This window comes from Rhamphochromis longiceps, linkage group LG20 (assembly GCF_057381845.1).
Source record: "Rhamphochromis longiceps isolate RC_006_pf linkage group LG20, R_longiceps_female_GT1.1, whole genome shotgun sequence".
NCBI lineage: Eukaryota > Metazoa > Chordata > Actinopteri > Cichliformes > Cichlidae > Rhamphochromis > Rhamphochromis longiceps.
Window position 1 is genome coordinate 30,298,856 of NC_140576.1, and position 18,571 is coordinate 30,317,426.

General features: G+C 42.0%; 2 protein-coding genes across 3 annotated transcripts; one reads left to right on the forward strand and one right to left on the reverse strand.

Moving 5' to 3' along the window:
• The first annotated feature begins 1,039 nt into the window (after positions 1-1,039).
• On the forward strand, positions 1,040-2,664 carry pdyn (prodynorphin). Its single transcript, XM_085394064.1, has 3 exons — positions 1,040-1,179; positions 1,489-1,612; positions 1,940-2,664. Exons 2-3 carry the CDS (start codon positions 1,490-1,492, stop codon positions 2,504-2,506), a joined length of 690 nt encoding a protein of 229 aa, XP_085250190.1. The 5' UTR covers positions 1,040-1,179; position 1,489; the 3' UTR covers positions 2,507-2,664.
• A 2,100-nt stretch (positions 2,665-4,764) lies between these two features.
• On the reverse strand, positions 4,765-14,049 carry gmeb2 (glucocorticoid modulatory element binding protein 2). 2 transcript variants are annotated; one of them, XM_085394062.1, is made up of 10 exons: positions 13,801-14,049; positions 13,200-13,362; positions 12,635-12,714; positions 12,295-12,419; positions 12,117-12,220; positions 9,421-9,578; positions 7,308-7,376; positions 7,074-7,211; positions 6,853-6,975; positions 4,765-6,729 (listed from the first exon to the last, which is right to left on the reverse strand). In XM_085394062.1, exons 2-10 carry the CDS (start codon positions 13,340-13,342, stop codon positions 6,107-6,109), a joined length of 1,563 nt encoding a protein of 520 aa, XP_085250188.1. In that variant the 5' UTR covers positions 13,343-13,362; positions 13,801-14,049; the 3' UTR covers positions 4,765-6,106. The 2 variants fall into 2 exon arrangements, with proteins under 2 accessions (XP_085250188.1, XP_085250189.1); XM_085394063.1 differs by lacking the exon at positions 13,200-13,362.
• Between the last annotated feature and the right edge of the window lie 4,522 nt (positions 14,050-18,571).

The following is an 18,571-nucleotide window of genomic DNA, read 5'->3' on the forward strand; positions in this document are numbered from 1 at the left end:
TGTTAGAATAATATAAACAAGCTAACTTTTTTTTCCACTCGATAAAAGTTAACGTGAGTGTTCTCGGTGGTCAGGAACAAATGTAATCGCATGGCAGGATGCTGTAAAAGGACCAAACTTCAGCCAGGAGAACAACTGAGATAATCCATCCACAATATGAGGTTAGTCATTCATATACTGCGGCATGGGCCGTAGTTACATCGTAAGGTTTTAAAAACTGAGCTTAAATAAATGATTAGCGGTAATAAAAGCCGAGGGAGGTCAACAGTGGTCACTGACTGTTTTAGGAGCTTTTTGAGATTAAATAGAAGAAAATACATAACATTAAACATGTTAACAACACAAAAGCCATATTAAACGCAGACTACTTTAGGCCCGGAAGTAGGATTCGTCGTGTCATCACTGAACAACCGGATATACTGGGTGTGAGTGGAGTCCTCTAGTGGTCCACCACACCATATCCTTTTTTCACTTTGATTTTCAGGGTGTCTTTGAATTCAGCCCTCAGATCCATCCAACAATGTGGCATCTTTTTGTGCCCAGTCCATATGAGTCTAGATACCCAGCATGATTTTTTAATTAAATTGTTCCTTTAATTTTTTTTGAGCAGCGTAAAATGTTAATAGGGCGTTGTTTTGACGGTGGTGGTGTCTGATTATTTACATAAGACAATGGCGGTGAACCTGGAGGGGCCTTATGTGCCTTGAACCCCAGAAGATTTGCCGCTGAGTGAAAAGCTCTGTTTTGACGCACAATGGTCACTTTTGGATCCATTTCCTGTTCAGTTCAGGTATATGGTGTTCCACTGAAAAAGAAAAATCATTTTCTTATTGATGTCAGTATGATTTACAGCCAGGGGTTTGGTCACTTCAGAGATGGAATGATGACAATAACGATGTGCTGATGGGATGAACCGCGCTGCTACTCCTGTCTCTGTGTGGGCGTTGTTAAAACTCCTGAAGCGGGGAGGCAGTGCGTTTATTTACGCAGTATATTTCCCTCCTATTGGTCCGATTATAGAAGCTGTTCTGATGACACAGCCAAATCTCTAGTGATAAAAAGATAGACGCCAAGACGCGCTGGAGAAACGGGTGTCGGAGGGCGGACAGCGAGCAGTTTCGTGGTAGATGTGCCTCTGCGACTCTTAACAAGGCTGGAAGTATCGGTCCGATTCCTGAGGTACCGAGTCTGGTTTTTACACTTTTTCTTTCTCTCAAACTTTAAACTAGAGAACATTTTATTTCCCTTTTATTGGTAATGATAACAAGTAGACGAAGGAACATAAAAAAAAAACTTACGTGCGCTTACTTATGTGATTCTCAGTTTCAGTAATTTCTTTAATTCCAGTCTGGTGAAACATTTGATGTGGTGTTTCTCTCCCCTCACCGACTGGTGTGTGTGTGTGTGTGTGTGTGTGTGTGTGTGTGTGTGTGTGTGTGTGTGTGTGTGTGTGTGTGTGTGTGTGTGTGTGTCTGGATGTTTTTGAAGAATGGAGTGGTATGTCCTGGTGCTGATGCTGAGCTTGCCGCCCTGCATCCACACAGACTGTTCTTCACAGTGTCAGAAATGCGCGCAGCAAATTCTTAGCGCCGATGAAGCTTACAGCAGCCTGGTAAGAAAGTTCAAAAGGGAAATTTAAGATGACTTCATAATCTTGTTGCTGATCCAAAATGATAGAAAATTCTTCAGTGTGTTATTCTAACTGTAATCGTCTAAATCTTGGAGTTAAAAATCAGGCAAAACCATTAATAAAATCTTGGAATATGCAGTAGCCTGTGTGTATATATAGTTTTGAAATTTCTCGTTCGACTGGGAAGTAAGGCGCAGCCGCCGAGCTTTACCACAAACAAAACTCACAAGTGGGAAATGTAACGTGCGTTCAGGTATAGTGCGCCCTGCTGATGTCCCCTGGTTTCCCGATCTTGTCTGTGTCTTGCAGTCGTGCAGCGCCGATTGTGAGGGCCAGCTGGAGAGCTGCAGCCAGGCTCCGCGGTTGGCCGACTTCAGCCAAGATGAGGCTGCGGAGGAGGAGGAGAGCCAGCAGGCAGATCTGGTCAAACGCTACGGCGGCTTCATCAAGAGGATCGACAAGAACAAGAACAAAATATTCGCCTCTCCGTGGCGCGACAATTACATCCTGAAAGGTGCCTCGCTGCCCAAAAAATATGAGCTTTTTTTGAAGAAGCTGGAAGATAGAGACGCAGATACAGCGGAGCAGGCAGACGACACTCCAGAGGATCACATCCTCCGTGGTTATGTTAAACGTTACGGCGGCTTTTTACGGAAATTCGGCCCAAAGTCAAAGAGAAGTAGCTCCGTGGAGCAGGAGGACCAGGAGCCCGAGGAGCTGCAGAAGCGCTACGGAGGCTTCATGAGGAGAGTCCGACCAAAGTTGAACAACCTGAAGTGGGACAAGCGGTACGGAGGGTTTCTGCGCCGTCACTTCAAAATCTCTATGCGCTCAGTAGAGGAGCCCTATTTCTCCTATGACGAGCTGACCCTATAGACACAGTCGTAGGAGAACTCAAAGGAACTTGCACAGGTTTACTTGAAATGCCATAATTGAAGTATCATATGCCTGCTGAGCTCGCCTAGATTCGGCTGCCTTCTGTGTAACATTTGTGTAATTTGCATCATCGCCTTTCCTTCAATAAATGCTTGTTTAATAAAATCATAAATAAAATCACCCTCTTTTTAAATGTATTTGATTTTTTGCACACAGGACGATATGGCGCGGTGTTCGCTTTGAGAGCGATTTAACAATTTTACGTTGTTGTTTCTCTTGTTGCGGCCGCTGTTTGCACTCTCAGGCTGCTTGTTGTTGTCCCAATTTTGAATTTCCCAGTAAAACGATGTAGGGTTTGTGTCAATGTTCCCGTTTTATTATTCAAAACAATACTTGACATAATAGATACTTACGTTAATTTTAAAAACAATATATATAATTAATATTAACAAACAATGAAAATAATTCTGTTTACTTCTAACGACACCAAAAATCAAGGCCAGCTCAAAGCTTAAAGTGATTTGGAATAAAACCATTGTGGAGAACATTTCATTTGTATGGTCAGGATAGGACATCTAGGAGCAATCAGGTCGAGGCAATGGTACGCTTCATATTCCATAAATTGAACGTTTCTGATCGGTTGCTGTATCATGCATGTCATTTTAACTTTGACACTTTACAGAATCTAAATGCCAACTAAATTTTACACAACCTGAATATTTATTATTATATTAGGTTATTGTTGTTGTTGTTGTTGTTACACATTTTCCCAAGTTTTCCAAAATATAGATAAACAGTTTTACAGGATGAATATAACAGCACCGCAGATGCCAAGAATTTGATCCTGAGACAGAAAACTGATGAATCTGTGAAGTCATTAAAACAGGATGCTGTTGCGCCACGGTGTGGGCAAGCGTCAGAAGTCTCCCCCCAGAACAGGAATTAAAGCACTTTAATAATAAAGGCGTCATTCACGATGAATGAATGTGTATGAATTAGCACCACAGGAGAATATGCAGATTTTTTAAATTCCTTTTCTTATTATAAAGAAAAACAGCAGAAGAAAAAAATAGAAATAGACTCCATCCATCCATCCTCATCCGCTTTGTCCGGGGCCGGGTCGCGGGGGCAGCAGCCTAAGCAAAGAAATAGACTCGTTTGGCATTTTTCTATTCTTACTGAACAATTTACACTACCAGCTTTAGCATATCTCCTTCACTGTATAATTCTCATGTACATGGCTAATTTACAATGACAAGTTGAACTAAACAGCTGTGGGATGAAGCCAGGAGTGCCTGTAGGAAACCCACAAAGGTACAGGAAAAATCCACAGAAAAAGGGCCCAGCTGATCAAGAGGTTCAAAAACTTTTTTCCTGAGAGGAACTAACCGAACCCCACTGACTGCATGTCTTTGGACTGTGGGAGGAAGCCAGAGTGCCCGGAGAGAACAGGGGGAGAAAGGTGGAGTCACACTCAGGATCTTTTTACTGTGAGGCAACAGTGCGACCCACCGGGCCACCTGCTGCCCATGTAAAAAGATACGCAGACAAATGATCAAACAAAGACTAGACAAAGATAACCTGCTTCTCATCCTGTGGTAGCTGGGAAAGGTTTTAGCCCTCGTGTGACTCTGATAGGTGATTGGATGGACAAAGTAATTGACATATGCCATCCTGGAAAGCATCACAAAGCCATTTCTAAGGATTTGGAGCTCCAGCAAACTTTAGTGAGATTCATTTGTGGTTCACCAATCTCACAGATGGAGAAAACTTGGAACAGTGGTGAAACTTCCCAGGAGTGGCTGTTCTACCAAAATTACTCTGAGTGCATAGACGAATCATCTGGGAGGTTATAAAACAAGCCAGAACAACATCTAAAGAACTGCAGGTATCACTTGGCCCAGTGGAGGTCAGAGTTCATGATCCAACAGAACGAAAGAGACTGGAGAGTTCCACGATGAAAATCACGGTTGGCCAAAGAGCATCCTGATGATCCAAGACTTTAGGGAAAATATCCTGTGCACTGATGAGAAGGTTTGAGTCCCATTATATTATACTAACCGGTCAAACATGGTACTGGTAGTGTGATAGTCTGGAGTCACTTTGCTGCTTCAGCACCTGGATGACTTTCTGTAACTGATAACAGTGAATTCTGCTCTTGATCAGAAAAAGTCCAGCCATCAGTTTGTACCCTGGAGCTCGAGCACATTTGTGTTATGCAGCACGTCCACCTCTGAATGCCAAAAAACCCCCAAAAGTTTTACACTTCTTTATTCAAAACTCAAACTTGCATCAGAATCAGAGAAACTTTATTAACCCCAGAGGGAAAGTGAATAAATTGCATGACCTTAAACAAGTGATTCATGAAAGAAACCCTTCAGTGTGGATGAATTAGAACAATTCTGCAAAGAAAAACAGACCAATGTTGCTCCACAGTAATGTGAATGACTCAGTGCCAGTCATCAGTTGATTGCTCTGTCAAGGGTAACACAACCAGTTCTTGGGTTTACAGTGCAATTACTTTTTTCTCATAACAGAAGACTATTTTCTAATATTAACATTTGTTCTATGACTTGAAATATGTAAGTGTGCAAATGCAAAAACTAAAGAACCTGCTGCAGATCTCTTCTAGTTAAGAGTTCTTCCACCAACCACCCGATGACTGGGGCTCGTGTCTAAGTTTGGAATGACTGCTGCAATCTGCTGCTTTGCTTATAAAGCTGAAGGATTTACTCATAAACTTCATGTTCTGGGGGAGAATAAAGCTTTTAATGCAAAGTAGGGTCACAAAACTTTAACGCAACAAGAGTAACGATCAATTAAATACCTGTACATTTGCTTTCTTCAATGTGAAGTATAAATAACACAAAGTTTTTGTAATTTACATGTTAATGCTGAGTTCATGATACATACTCCAGCCAGCATAAGTCATGTACTGGTTAAGCTTCACATAAATGTTTTTTTACCCCCATTTTAAAGTGTTCTCCTGACCACACCCAGTGGTCAAAGCATCCCAAGAACAGGAGGTGGAGCAGGTCATCTACTGGAAGGTTGGTGGAGCTAAATCCCAACATGCTATCGGATGCATGTGTCAGAGGATGAATGTTAGACAGAAAAGCATAAAGCATGTTGTACAAAGTGCTTTGAGTGTTCAAGTAGAATAGAAAAGAACGATATAAGACCCAGTACATTAACAGTGTTTTATAATCCAAGTGAATTTAGAATCTATGAAGCCAGTAACATCACAGCAAACAGTCGTCCAAGGTCGGGACAATTCAAAAATCCCTTCACTCTTTTTTATAAAAATACGTTTTACAAAAATCCTCAAGTCCTGAACTTTTCTTTAAAAAAAACAAGCATTTATTATCAAACTAAACAATCTTCCTGTGTGGAATAAACAGACAGACGTGATACATATTTTATTACGGATGAAATATACAGTCACAACACCTGTTCAGTTTCTAATGGAGATCTATGGATGTCTTGAAATGCATGAAATGGTGTGGAAAAGGGTTCATAGGCCTTCACCTCCACCTTCAGTCCACTCCAAACTGAAGCCAATCAGAAGCCAGACGAGGGAGCAAACAGCCAGGCTGTATTTCACTGCTGCTGGTCCTGCTGGTCCCCGTCTTCCTCTTTAACCTGCTCTGGCTGACCTTTATCATCATCATCTAGCTGGTTTGCCTCCTCGGAATCGTCGGCAGTGGCTGCCAAGGCGTCGACAACACTGATGGTGCCAACCTGCTGTTGGACAGCGGCGCCCTGTGTGGTGGCCAGACCCTGCAGCGTCACCAGCTGGAACTGAGGTCCCACCAACTTAACGAAGGCCCCGGAGGCTGCTTGGCTGCTGGCCCCAGCTGCCCCTTCCTGACCGGCAGCAGTGGACAAAACTGTCAAGTTAGAGCCATCAGCTGAAAGCTCTGACCCACAGAGCGAGGAGGTCAGGAGGGTGTACGCGCCAACATTGGTGCTGGGCTGGGCTCCTGCCACAGTCAGCACCTTCCCCAGTGGGAGGCTGGTCAGCTGGCTAAGAGGCAGGGTGATCTGGGTGGGTGCAGCATTGACTGCGGCAGGACCGGAGACAGCACGCGTCAGCCGGGGACGCTTGGGCCCGGGAGGCGCAGGCACCGGCGTGAGGGTCATCAGGACGTTGTTGAGGTGCTGTGATTTGCTCTTCAGCTCCTTGGCTCGCTTCCTGTGCTCGTCACACTGCTGCTCCAGGGCTACAGGGGGAGACGGTAAAGTACCACAAGATTGCTGTTACTCCTTCATGCAGAATGCAGTCATTTCTACAAAGTTACACAAATCACAAGCACAAGGAAGACCACTTAGGATTCTGCACTGACCGGCTAAGCTGCGAGTGTACTGCTCTCTGTAACGGTCCATCTGGCTCTTGTGACTTGCCAGAACCTTTTTCACAAGGTCCAGCATTCCAAAGTTCTGCACTATGTTGTTGAGTAAAACAGCATCTGAGAAACAGAGCAGTCACGCTGCGTCATTTCACGATCAGTATTTTTATTAGTCGTCTGTGGCAGGTGACTAACCCACACCTGTGTGTGTTTCTAACCTTTGACCTGCAGCGGTGGGTCACACACTCTCTCCTGCAGCCCCTTCAGCACCTCCTGCAGCTCATTCTGGAAGTCCTCTACCACCTCTTCCAGCAGCCCTGCCTCCTTCACCGCACGCCAGAACGCGATGGAGTCCTCTGTGCACACAAACACACACATCAGTAACATGATTACCTCTCTGAGTCAGGTGACTCCACTTGATGGTGTCTGTGTGTATGTAGGTTGTTGATCACCTCCGATGGCTGTGACCCAGCCTGAAGCTTCCTCCATCACCTCTGGAAATGATGCTGCAGCTCCATTCACTACAACAGAGACGGCACACGTGGTTGCAGTGCAGACTGTGGTGCTGGTTCAGAAGCTCCACTCATCTGTGCTGCGCGTGGCTTCACTTTATATTTATTTATAACAATGACGTACTCCTGGATGCAAAGTCACTCACACTGTGACTGAATTACTGCCAAATGGGATTTTTCACAGGTAACATGTTTTCCCAGTCTTCGCTAAAACTAGCTTGGAAATAACAAGTCAGGTTTTCTGTTTGCCTGTGACTATACTGCTGGATGAAGGTTTTAAAAAGCTCTTAAAACTGTGCTCACACTCGTACATGGGGCCAAAGCATCGAGCTAAATACTCTCATATTACACCTGAGACAGACTCATCATATTACAGCCCACGCTGGAAGGAATCATATGATGGCTAACTTGTGTGAAAGATTTTAAATATCGGGGGAAAATCGAGCCATCAGGCCAGATCCTGGCTAGATCTTTCATATGTAAGCGTCAACATGTCCGACCAGTGGGTGTGTTGGGATTCAAACCTGTGCACGATTTTTAGTGAAATCACCTATGCCGTCAATTTGAAGCTCCTACGTCGCCTCGTTTTCCAATTACTGCATTCACAAACTTAGGTGTCCACGGCACCCGCCCGCCCAGCGAGGTGACGACAGTACAAAGGGCTGATTTGAGATCGCAAACTAACACACAATGTAACACGATCAAGTCTGATAAGAAGTCCTGCACACAAGCACTCTGAAAAGGTTAAATACTGGATTCTCTCAAATTACATTGTGTTGAAAAGCAGCACAGCAAAGAGGGACTCATCCAGGCTGGAGAAACTGATCAGGAGGGCTAGCTCTGTGGTCGGCATGAAGCTGGACACTCTGGTGACAGTGGCAGAGAAAAGGACATTAAAGAAACTGATGGACATTATGGACAATGCTGGGCATCCTCTGCACACGGCCATAAACAATCAGAAGAGTCTGTTCAGTGACAGGTTGCTTCTCCCCAAGACAAGAACTAACAGACTTAAAAACTCCTTTGTCCCACACGCCATCAAACTGTTTAACTCCTCTCTGGAGGGGAGAGGGAGGGGAAACAGGAGGACAAAGGAGGGGGGAACAACTAAGCTGTAGTGCCTCTGCACCTCACTGTACAATACCTTGTGCAATACTTTTTGTAAATAGTCAACAGTGCAATAGACTCAATACTTGAAATGTGCAATTCACTTGTATTTTTTATTCCTATTTATTCTATTTATCCCCTTTGTATATTTTATTTATATTTGTCTCTGTATTTATATATGTGTGTGTGTGTGTGTGTGTGTGTGTGTGTGTGTGTGTGTGTGTGTGTGTGTGTGTGTGTGTGTGTGTGTGTGTGTGTATATATATATATAACAGTTCTGTAACTGTAACTTCGGTCGTTGCTGTGCTTTTTTTGGAAGTCGAATTTCCCAGAGGAACCCACCCGAGGGATTAATAAAGTTCTATCTTATCTTATCTTATCTTAAAAATATACTGCACAGTGGGGTTTGTATCCACTACAGTTACCGTCTATTAATAACTAGTCCAGACCTGAGCATGGTGCCATTGGTTTTCTGTTTGCCTGTGACTATACTGCTGGATGAAGGATTTAAAAAGCTCTTAAAACTGTGCTCACACTCATACATGGGGCCAGAGCCGAACCTAAAATCTGTGTTGGCAGGATTACATTAAGTGAGGCTAATGCAAAAGATTACTGATTAATCTTCATGATTCTGACCTCATCATGTTTGCAAACCTGCACATGGAGATGTAACACACTCCAAGACTCTGCAAAGTTATTTTTGTTTTCAGTATAGTGTATAAATGGTAAATGGTCTGTATTTATATAGCGCTTTACTAGTCCCTAAGGACCCCAAAGCGCTTTACATATCCAGTCATCCACCCATTCACGCACTGGCGATGGCAGCTACATTGTATAGAATCTGTTAATTTTTACTGTTTAAAGTGTTTATTTTTGCTTCATCACAGTCATTATTTTTTATGTAGTGTATTTGATTTGCACCAAATCATTTTGTAAAAGGACTTACAATCAGCTGATGAAGGCGTGGCGGGAATCACATCGTCTGACGAATCAGTGCTGATGGACACTTTAGTTCCCACCAGGTCTATTTTAGTACTGCGGCAGGTGTTGGAGCAGACCTTTGTGTGGTGATAGAAGTCCAGTTCACCAGAGTCCATGATCTTCCTGTGAAATTAAATATGATGAAAGGCTGTTAGGCACAATTTGCTGTAACTGTCTATCATGTCTGACAGAAGAGTGCCATCGTGACGCAAAACATGTTAAAAATAAGTTACAATGCAAACCAAAGGCCAAAAAAAATATCTAGGGGAGAGTTTAAGTATAGACAATAAATAAATAAATAAATAACCAGAGAGCGTGGGATTCTCTACAAGTTTATGAATAAATTAAATGCAAACAGGGGAGGCAAGAAAATATACACACACAAAAAAAGTACATTTAAGCACTTTAAATTACTAGTTTGAATGAAAAAGTTCTTTTTTAATGCATTGCACCCAAGACTGTGAGACCACCAGGCCCTCTACTGGTTGCTGTCGGGAACAACAAGCCGGCTTGTCTCTTTTTTCACTCGTAAATTCTCAGATATCTACCGTCAACTTAACTCTGCAGGAGCTTCTGACTCTGAAGTAGACTTCCTGTTTCCCCCACTGTCTTCCTCACAGTTATTTTCAAGCTTTACTCTTCCCTCCATAACTGATGTATCTAATCTTATTAAAAAAATCTACATCCTTCACCTGTCACCTTGACCCTCTTCCCACTGTGTTAGTTAAAGCCTGTCTTCTGGATTACCAATGACCTTCTGATGGCAGCTGATTCTGGTCTCCTATATATCCTCATTCTTCTTGACAGCGTTTGATACCATTTCTCACAATATCCCCACATACACCCCCCACCCCTTGCTTGGATAGCCTCGTATCTCTCAGACCGCACTCAGTTTATCCAATTGAAATCACGCTCTTCAAGTCTCTATCCTGTTTCTGCTGGTGTGCCCCAGGGTTCAGTATTAGGGCCTCTTTTATTCATTATTTACATGCTCCCTCTTGGACATATATTCTGAAAATATAATATACATTTTCCCTGTTATGTCGATGACACCCAGCTCTACATTTCTTCTAAACCCAATTCATCCGTCCCACTTACCTCCCTCTCAAACTGTCTTATCGAGATTAGATCCTGGTTCTCCTCCAATTTTCTTAAACTTAACAGTAATAAAACTGAAGTTTTACTCATTGGCACGGCCTCTATCTTAACCAAATCCCACAGTTTTTCCATTAACATTGAACGTTCTCCCACCGTTCCCTCCCCTCAGGTTAAGAGTTTGGGTGTCATACTTGATAATACTCTTTCATTCCAGCCTCACATTAGTTACATAACCCTGTCTGCATACTTCCACTTACGTAATAATAACCGACTCCGCCCCTTCCCTCCTACCCATGCTGCTGCCATCCTTGTCCATAGTCTTATTACGTCCCGTACTGATTACTGCAATTCCCTCCTATTTGGTCTCCCTAAAAGGTCCCTTCATAAACTCCAACTTCTAACTCGTACTCCGTCCAGAGCTCATATTACCCGAGTTCTTCAGCAGCTTCACTGGTTGCCCATAGAAGGATAAACTTTAAAATCTTACTTCTCACGTACAAGTGTATCCATAAATCTGCTCCTTCCTATTTGTGTGACCTGCTCCATATCATCACTGTTTCCCGCCCTCTCAGATCCTCATCTGCTATTCATCTTACTGTTCCGTCCTCACGTCTCAACACTCCGAGGAGCAGAGCCTCCAGCCATTAGAAATATAAACTCTCTTCCTGTATTTAAGTCACAGCTCCAAACACATCTGTTCAAACTGGCTCATTCGCGTTAGTGCTGATTTTTATCTTTTATCAAGTTCTGTTTTGCAATTTTAACTTTCTTTATGTATTTAATGACTATTGCTCCTTTTATTAATGTTGTTCTTTGTAAGGTGACCTTGGCTTTTTAAAGGCGCCCTCAAATAAAGTCTATTGTTATTATTATTTTTATTATTATTATTAAAGTCAAAGTTTTGCAGAAGACATGATGATGTTAAAGGTGGAGTAAAGAGACTTAGCCTTTGTATGGGTTGAACCCAGTTATGAGAGTGAGAGGAAGTTTAAGCCGCTCAGTGATGCCACATGATTTCAGGCACCATTCATTTTACCTAAATACTCTCATATTACACCTGAGACAGACTCATCATATTACAGCCCACGCTGGAAGGAATCATATGATGGCTAACTTGTGTGAAAGATTTTAAATATCGGGGGAAAATCGAGCCATCAGGCCAGATCCTGGCTAGATCTTTCATATGTAAGCGTCAACATGTCCGACCAGTGGGTGTGTTGAGATTCAAACCTGTGCACGATTTTTAGTGAAATCACCTATGTTGTCAATTTGAAGCTCCTACGTTGCCTCTTTCTCCAATTACTGCATTCACAAACTTAGGTGTCCACGGCACCCGCCCGCCCAGCGAGGTGACGACAGTACAAAGGGCTGATTTGAGATCGCAAACTAACACACAATGTAACACGATCAAGTCTGATGAAGGCAGCTATAAGAAGTCCTGCACACAAGCACTCTGAAAAGGTTAAATACTGGATTCTCTCAAATTACATTGTGTTGAAAAATATACTGCACAGTGGGGTTTGTATCCATTACAGTTACTGTCTATTAATAACAAGTCCAGACCTGAGCATGGTGCCATTGAGTCGGATAGCTCTCTTCCAGTCTTTCAGAGTGGATTTCCCTGCTAAACACACAAACTCCTTTGGGCTGATGAGCTGCTCATTGAACTGATCAGAGAGGAAAGAAAAACAAGTCAGTGTAGATTTAGGACAAGCTAAGTGCTTTAAAAACGACTGTGTACCTGGACACATTTCACATTTATCCCAGGGCAGACGAATTTCTTCCAGATCAGAGTGGCTTTGACGTCTCCGCATGTGATTGGGTAGAACACGTCAGCTTCCACATCCACCTCTTCACTTAATTTCACTGCAAAGACAGAGATGCAAACATCTTCATAAGGACACATAGTAAACTGTAAAGTAAACCATCACTTACACGTTCTTTTATTTACTTCTGAAAAATTCAGAAGAGTGAAAAATGGCACGGCAGTTTATTCTTTACAGAAAATTATGCAAACAAAGTGGAAAACAAGAAAAATTAATCCAGCTGAAGCTAATAAAGAAAAGTTCAGTTCAAATTACCAATGACTGCGTCTTCCTTTGCCAGTGAATCTGCTCTGATGGCCTCTGCTTCCATTGGTGCTACTGTGAGGACATTCTCCCTGAGGGGGAAAAAACAGCAAACTTCTGCATATCAGTACATCTGCTGTATGTGATTTCATGTACAATATGTTATTTTGTATATATATGACTGTCAAGTAAGTGGAGTTGGCAGTCCACCTACAGTATTTCTGTTCTTTATGTAGCTATTCTGCATCCTATTACAGTTGTTTGAGTTTATTTTTAATGTTGTATCTCTCTCACTTTGTATGACAGTCATTTTATTTTATTTATTTTCCATTTTTGTACATGTTCAGTGATTTTACATTTCTGTGTTTGTTGCATTTCTTTGTAGCGTGCACTTTTGCATATTTTTATTTTGTGTTTTTGTCGACATCTTGCTCATCTTTGGACCTGTTGGTCTCTTTATAGCAGTTTTGCATTTCTATCTCACTATTACTCATCTTATATCTTTCAGTAAATTTGCCCCTTCCCATTTATTTTACATTTTGACCACAAGGCCATGTGTGCAGTGAGTATGTGTTACCCGGTCTGAGGGGTCAACTCTGCAGTGACCAGCACTGCTTTATCCTCCTCTGCCACAGAGGGGAGGTCCGCGCTCCCCGACTCCGGTAAGGTGACGATCACAACCTCATTCATTTCCTGCATGTTTACCTCTGATGAAGCCATGAAGACTCGGAGGAGCTCACCTACAGACAGGTGACAGCAGGGGGTGGACAGATGTTACTGATTGTATAATGTTGTAAAAGATTTAGTAATTAGAATAAATGATCTCCTGACTATAGCAAAAACACACCATAGTTCAGAGAAGGGTGGGAATGTGCAGAATTATTCCAGTAATACTGGGAATGACTGCAGAGCGTCCGTAACTGTATACGGGGCTAAATGGCTGCTAGCTGTAGTAAACACTGACAGCATCTACTGTGTACTTTGTCTACACTGGAAAAACTACAGGAGACATCACTATTTTGTGACGGAATTAAATTGTTGGGGTTTGAATTTGTTTGCAACAAACTAACTAACATATTGAAATGAACTGAACGTGTTTGCTTTCTTGGCCTGATCGAACAGGATGTAACGACGCTCCCGCAGATTAGAGTATTATAGAGGGAGCTGAATAAGCTTACCTTGGCCTTGGGACGTAATGTTGAAAACGGTGTGTTGGTGTCGTCCCGACAGAAAGGATGCTATCTAGTAAATCTGAACCTATTCCAGTAAATTACTGTCAAAATATAAAGCTGATGATATCCGTCTCCTTTCGTCTTCATACAGAAAACTGTCGCTCTATTTTTGAAGCCTAAATTTGAAAACAAATACAATTAAGATTTCCTGCTCGTACCCAGCTAGCATGAATAGTTTTCTGTATAGTTCTTCTTCCTTTGTTATTTTTCTTGGTGGTTGGCGCTCCCAGATGGTACATTACTGCCCTCCATTGGTGTGGAGGCTGAAATGCCACAAAATACAAAAAACAGAAGCTACCTAACAAATTAGGCTGTCTTAAAAATGAAATATAGCCTGATAGTTTTCACGTCTTCAGTTCTTTATAAATAAATCAATAAGGTCCAGTTTCATTTCAGTTTTTGGATCAGTTGTCTATGCATACCCTCATATTTTCAGCATTGCAATAAAACATGTTCTATGGTTCTCCACTGCAGACACATTTTCCTGTGTGGTATTTTTCTGTTTAAACCAGTGTGTCCAAGTCTAAGTCCAGATATGACTGTCTCCTCTCTGCTGTTCTTTCTTGTGCTTCTCGTTTCTCTGTTTTCCTTTGAATTTTGTAAAAGCACTGTCCCTTCATATCTTCCTTTCAGTGCTCTCACCACCTTTCCTATATTCCTTGTCTTGTTATGCCCTTCATCCTTGTCCTAACAGAGTCTGTTTGGCGAGATCAGCTGAAAGACTCTTTGTGGCTTCCTTTGCAGTCCTATCCTATGCGTGCGTGTGTGCGCGCGTGTGTGTTGTATTTTCTGTTCAGTGATTGCTCCATTCCCAAGGTTCTCTCTTAGGAGCATTACAATTAAAAAATAAGAAAGCTATCAAGACTTTTTACATGTTTCTATATTTACTAAGTTTCTATAAGTTTTTGTACAGCTAATTGTGAGCAACAGCAGACATGTCTACTGTGGTCACGCCAGCATCGAATCCATCCAAATTATATGGTTTATTAAAATAAGCAAATTACAGCATTTACATTTATGTTAGACTACTTTTAATTAACTGCTTTAGCCCACTTACACGGGCGCAGCCAGTCACTTACTGACTAACACTGCAAAACAGAATTGTTAAGTTTCAATTGTAATTTTTTTTTGTGCGCAACACAGATTTTTTGTGTGCAGAGACCGCGCACGCGCGCAGCTTAGAGGGAACATTGTTTGCAAGTGTGTCCTCACTGCAACATCTGAGACTCAAGTACGCGCAAATGTAGAGGAAGTAGTGTTTGTAGGAACTGAAGGGTTCCTACAAACCTTTGGCGTTGTGGGTGGATTACACTGTCCTCTGTTTTGTGATACAATTTGTCCTGTTTTCTAAATCCAACATGAAAGTGAATTTTTTTTAAATTTTGTGACTCCAATTCCAGCTATAAAGTGTGTTTTGATTTCTAGGCCTATGCCCTACAATAAACACTGCTTTGAAAACGTTTTTGCCACCTTTCTTAGCATTAGTTTTTATGTGCCTAGGCCTAAGTAAAAGTGTGTGTGTGTGTGGGGGGGGGGAAGAGTGTGTGGGGGGGGAAGAGTCATATTTCTGTTCCACTAGTACCTACTTGGCTCCACTTGGCTCGACTCGGTTTTTTGGGTTTTCCATTGGGTAGTAGTTCCTTATTCCAGGTACTTTTTTACTATCTGTTGGGATTCCAAGTGAGCAGAGTCGATCCAAAAATGTGACATTGGTAGACTGCATTCCACCGATTGCCAGTCAGTGACATCACTCAGTGCTGTGGGGGGGCTCCCACGCAAATGCAAAGCAGAAGATGAAGCATCGCCAAACTAACTTCGTTCCAAGCCAAAGACAAGAAAATATGATGAACAGCCCCTGCTGACTTCAGCACATCCAAGGAGGAACAGTTCATTGATCTAACCTCTGATTCAACAAATAGGCTGCAGTTTAGGAGGCTGTGCGAAGATTTTCTTGTAAAACAAAGGAGCCTAGTGAAAAAAAAAGTTTGGGAACCACTGACTCAATGTCACATAAAAGCAAGTCCTTCACAAAAATCAAACCTGCCATTTTTGTAATTGGGGAAGTGTCTACGCAAAAACCAATACCTTAGACCAATCATGATATGCATATTTATTTGGTCTTGGTGACTGATGATAGCAGGAACCAGGCAGAACAACCTGAAATGAGAATGTGTACCAGGAGATCTGTGAGCTGATGGCTGCTCAGGGATACCAGAGGACGTACAAGAGCAATCTCAACAAAAACCTATCAAATATAAAAGTGATTGCAGGACCATCAAGGACCACCACAGTCAGAGTGGTTCGATTGGAAATGGTTCAATCAAATGGACTGCATCTGCAGGCACTGACCGGCAAGCAACAGGAGGAAGATTGGGCTTGACTCGGCTACAGCATTGTTGGAAACCATAATGAGGATGGTGAGTTCTTTATGGGTTAATGTGTCTTTTATGCTAATTATCCTCACTTTGAACTCACAAGAATATTTTAAAGGTAATACCATTGTCTCCTATATGCAGACAATAACCTAGATGGTTAACTATCAACTCTAACTCCAAGTAGTCACTTCCAAGAACAAAATATTTTTAGCTCCAAGTGCATTTCCACAATATTGTTGTTAAACTGGCTTTCATTAACCATCTCCCATTTCTGCCTTTCGCAAGAGGAAGAGGACCCACACCAAACCGGACCTGACAAGTGTACTTGAAGAGATGCATGCTCAGTGTCCTAAATCTGGCCCACCATGAACAGCACAATCGATTTGCTTCTCAGTGAGAGATGTAAGGCAATGGAGCAAGAAGCCATCTTCCAGAGGAAGGAGATTACAGAGTGCTACCTTCATCCAGGCATTCCTCTTTGTGCTGGGTGAGCTTGTACAGGCAATGAGTTGCCAGCATGAGTGACATTTTTACCCCTCAGCTATGAAAGGCTGATGTGGTATCGTCGTCACCCTGTTGGCGAGCGTGCAGCATGGACTCCTAATTTTGTAAATGTGATAACTCAAGAAGGAAGTCACGTAGGACATTTAAATTGAAACCATAGGTGCAACTACTAAAAATCGGGGACAGGTTTAAATCTCAGTGACCTTGACTTGAAAGGTCAGAGGTCAAGTTTTCTGAAAATCTTGTGAAAGCAATAACTCAAAAATGTAGGATTTTGAAATTAATACCATAGGTGTGGCTAGTAGGAGGCTGAGGGGTAGCACTGGCAGTCACCAGTATTTTTACATCATGAATGCAATAAATGTATATAGTTTAACTTTTCAGCCTTCATTTTGCACATTGTAAATCGTTTGGATTTTGCTGCTGACTATAATAAAGAATTCAGTGACCATTGTGTATGTGAGTTTTTTTTGTTTTGTTTTTTTTTTTTGGGGGGGGGGGGGGTTGTCTGTTACAACACCAGTAGGAAAAAAGTATGAACCAAACAATTATCAGTGAAATTTTGGTGCAATGACAGCTCATTTGTAATAAAAAGTAACCAAAAGAAATAATCTTCTTCGCCAGGTAAAGTCATCACAAAAAACACTATATTATTGGATGCGCCAATGCAGAAGATATTGCACATTTTAGTTATTGCAACAGTATATCAAGAAACTGTGTCATACTGGTGTCGGCATTTCCTATAACTCTGTTAGTGTTTAATAGGATTTAACATAACACAAACAAGTTAAATGTATCTTTTAACATTTAATTTGTATCACTGAATCTTGGTCACCAGGAAAAATAAAACTTAGAAACAAAGATGGAGACAGAACACAACTTTATTGTCAAAATTCATAGTGACATTAAACAGGAGTACGTTTGTGGGGACATGACTAGGAAGGCAACGGCACCTTCCCTTCAGTCTGCTGAAAGCATTATCAATAACCAGCCATGCTCAAATGATTTTCTTTTTTAAATGTCCAGTGTCATGAAATGGTTTCAAGAACAAGCTTTGCAAGGGACAAGCTGTGTCTCCAAGGATGTAATAGCTACCACACAAATGTTCTTGATGTGAGCTGGTAAGAGGTTTTCCCAGCTAGCTAACTCCCACAGTGTGAACATATTGGTATGGTATTCAGTTATATTGGAAAACAACCTAATCCAAGTTGAGTCTAGTTGAGTTGACTCAAGATGAGTAGGTACTAGTGGAAAAGAGGTTCATTTGTCCTCTAAACCTAAGAACTGGTTGTGCTACCCTTGGCAATGAGAACTGCAGTGCAAACCATTTGTCATGACTTGCAAGTGTATTAGAACATTATCATGCTGTATGGGTTATACAGCAGGATCATGCACTTCAGTTTCAGAGTACTATATGATATAGCAAAATAGTATTTTTTTTATTTTTATTTTTTATATACACACACACACATGCAACGGCAAGGGGGGAACAGCCCACCTGAGATTGGGAACTGACCTGAAAAACAGGAACATTGCAAAGCTTGAAACCTGGACTCTCTGTAGCCGATTACCAAGACTACGTAAAATACCCTTTGAGGATCTACTAGGTGATGTGAATGCAGCACTATGGACCATACCTACTGCAACCATCTGCAACTAACCAGCTGATCTACATCATGGCAGCAGTGATCAATGAGGTGCTTGGCTACAAGTAGAACAGCCACAAGGAGCAGTACAGTCCATGGAAAAGGAGGCTAAAGGCCAAGATCAAGGAAGCACGGAGGAAAGTTAGCCAACTATAGGAGCTGCAAAATGGTGCGATGAAGAAGGTGCCTAAG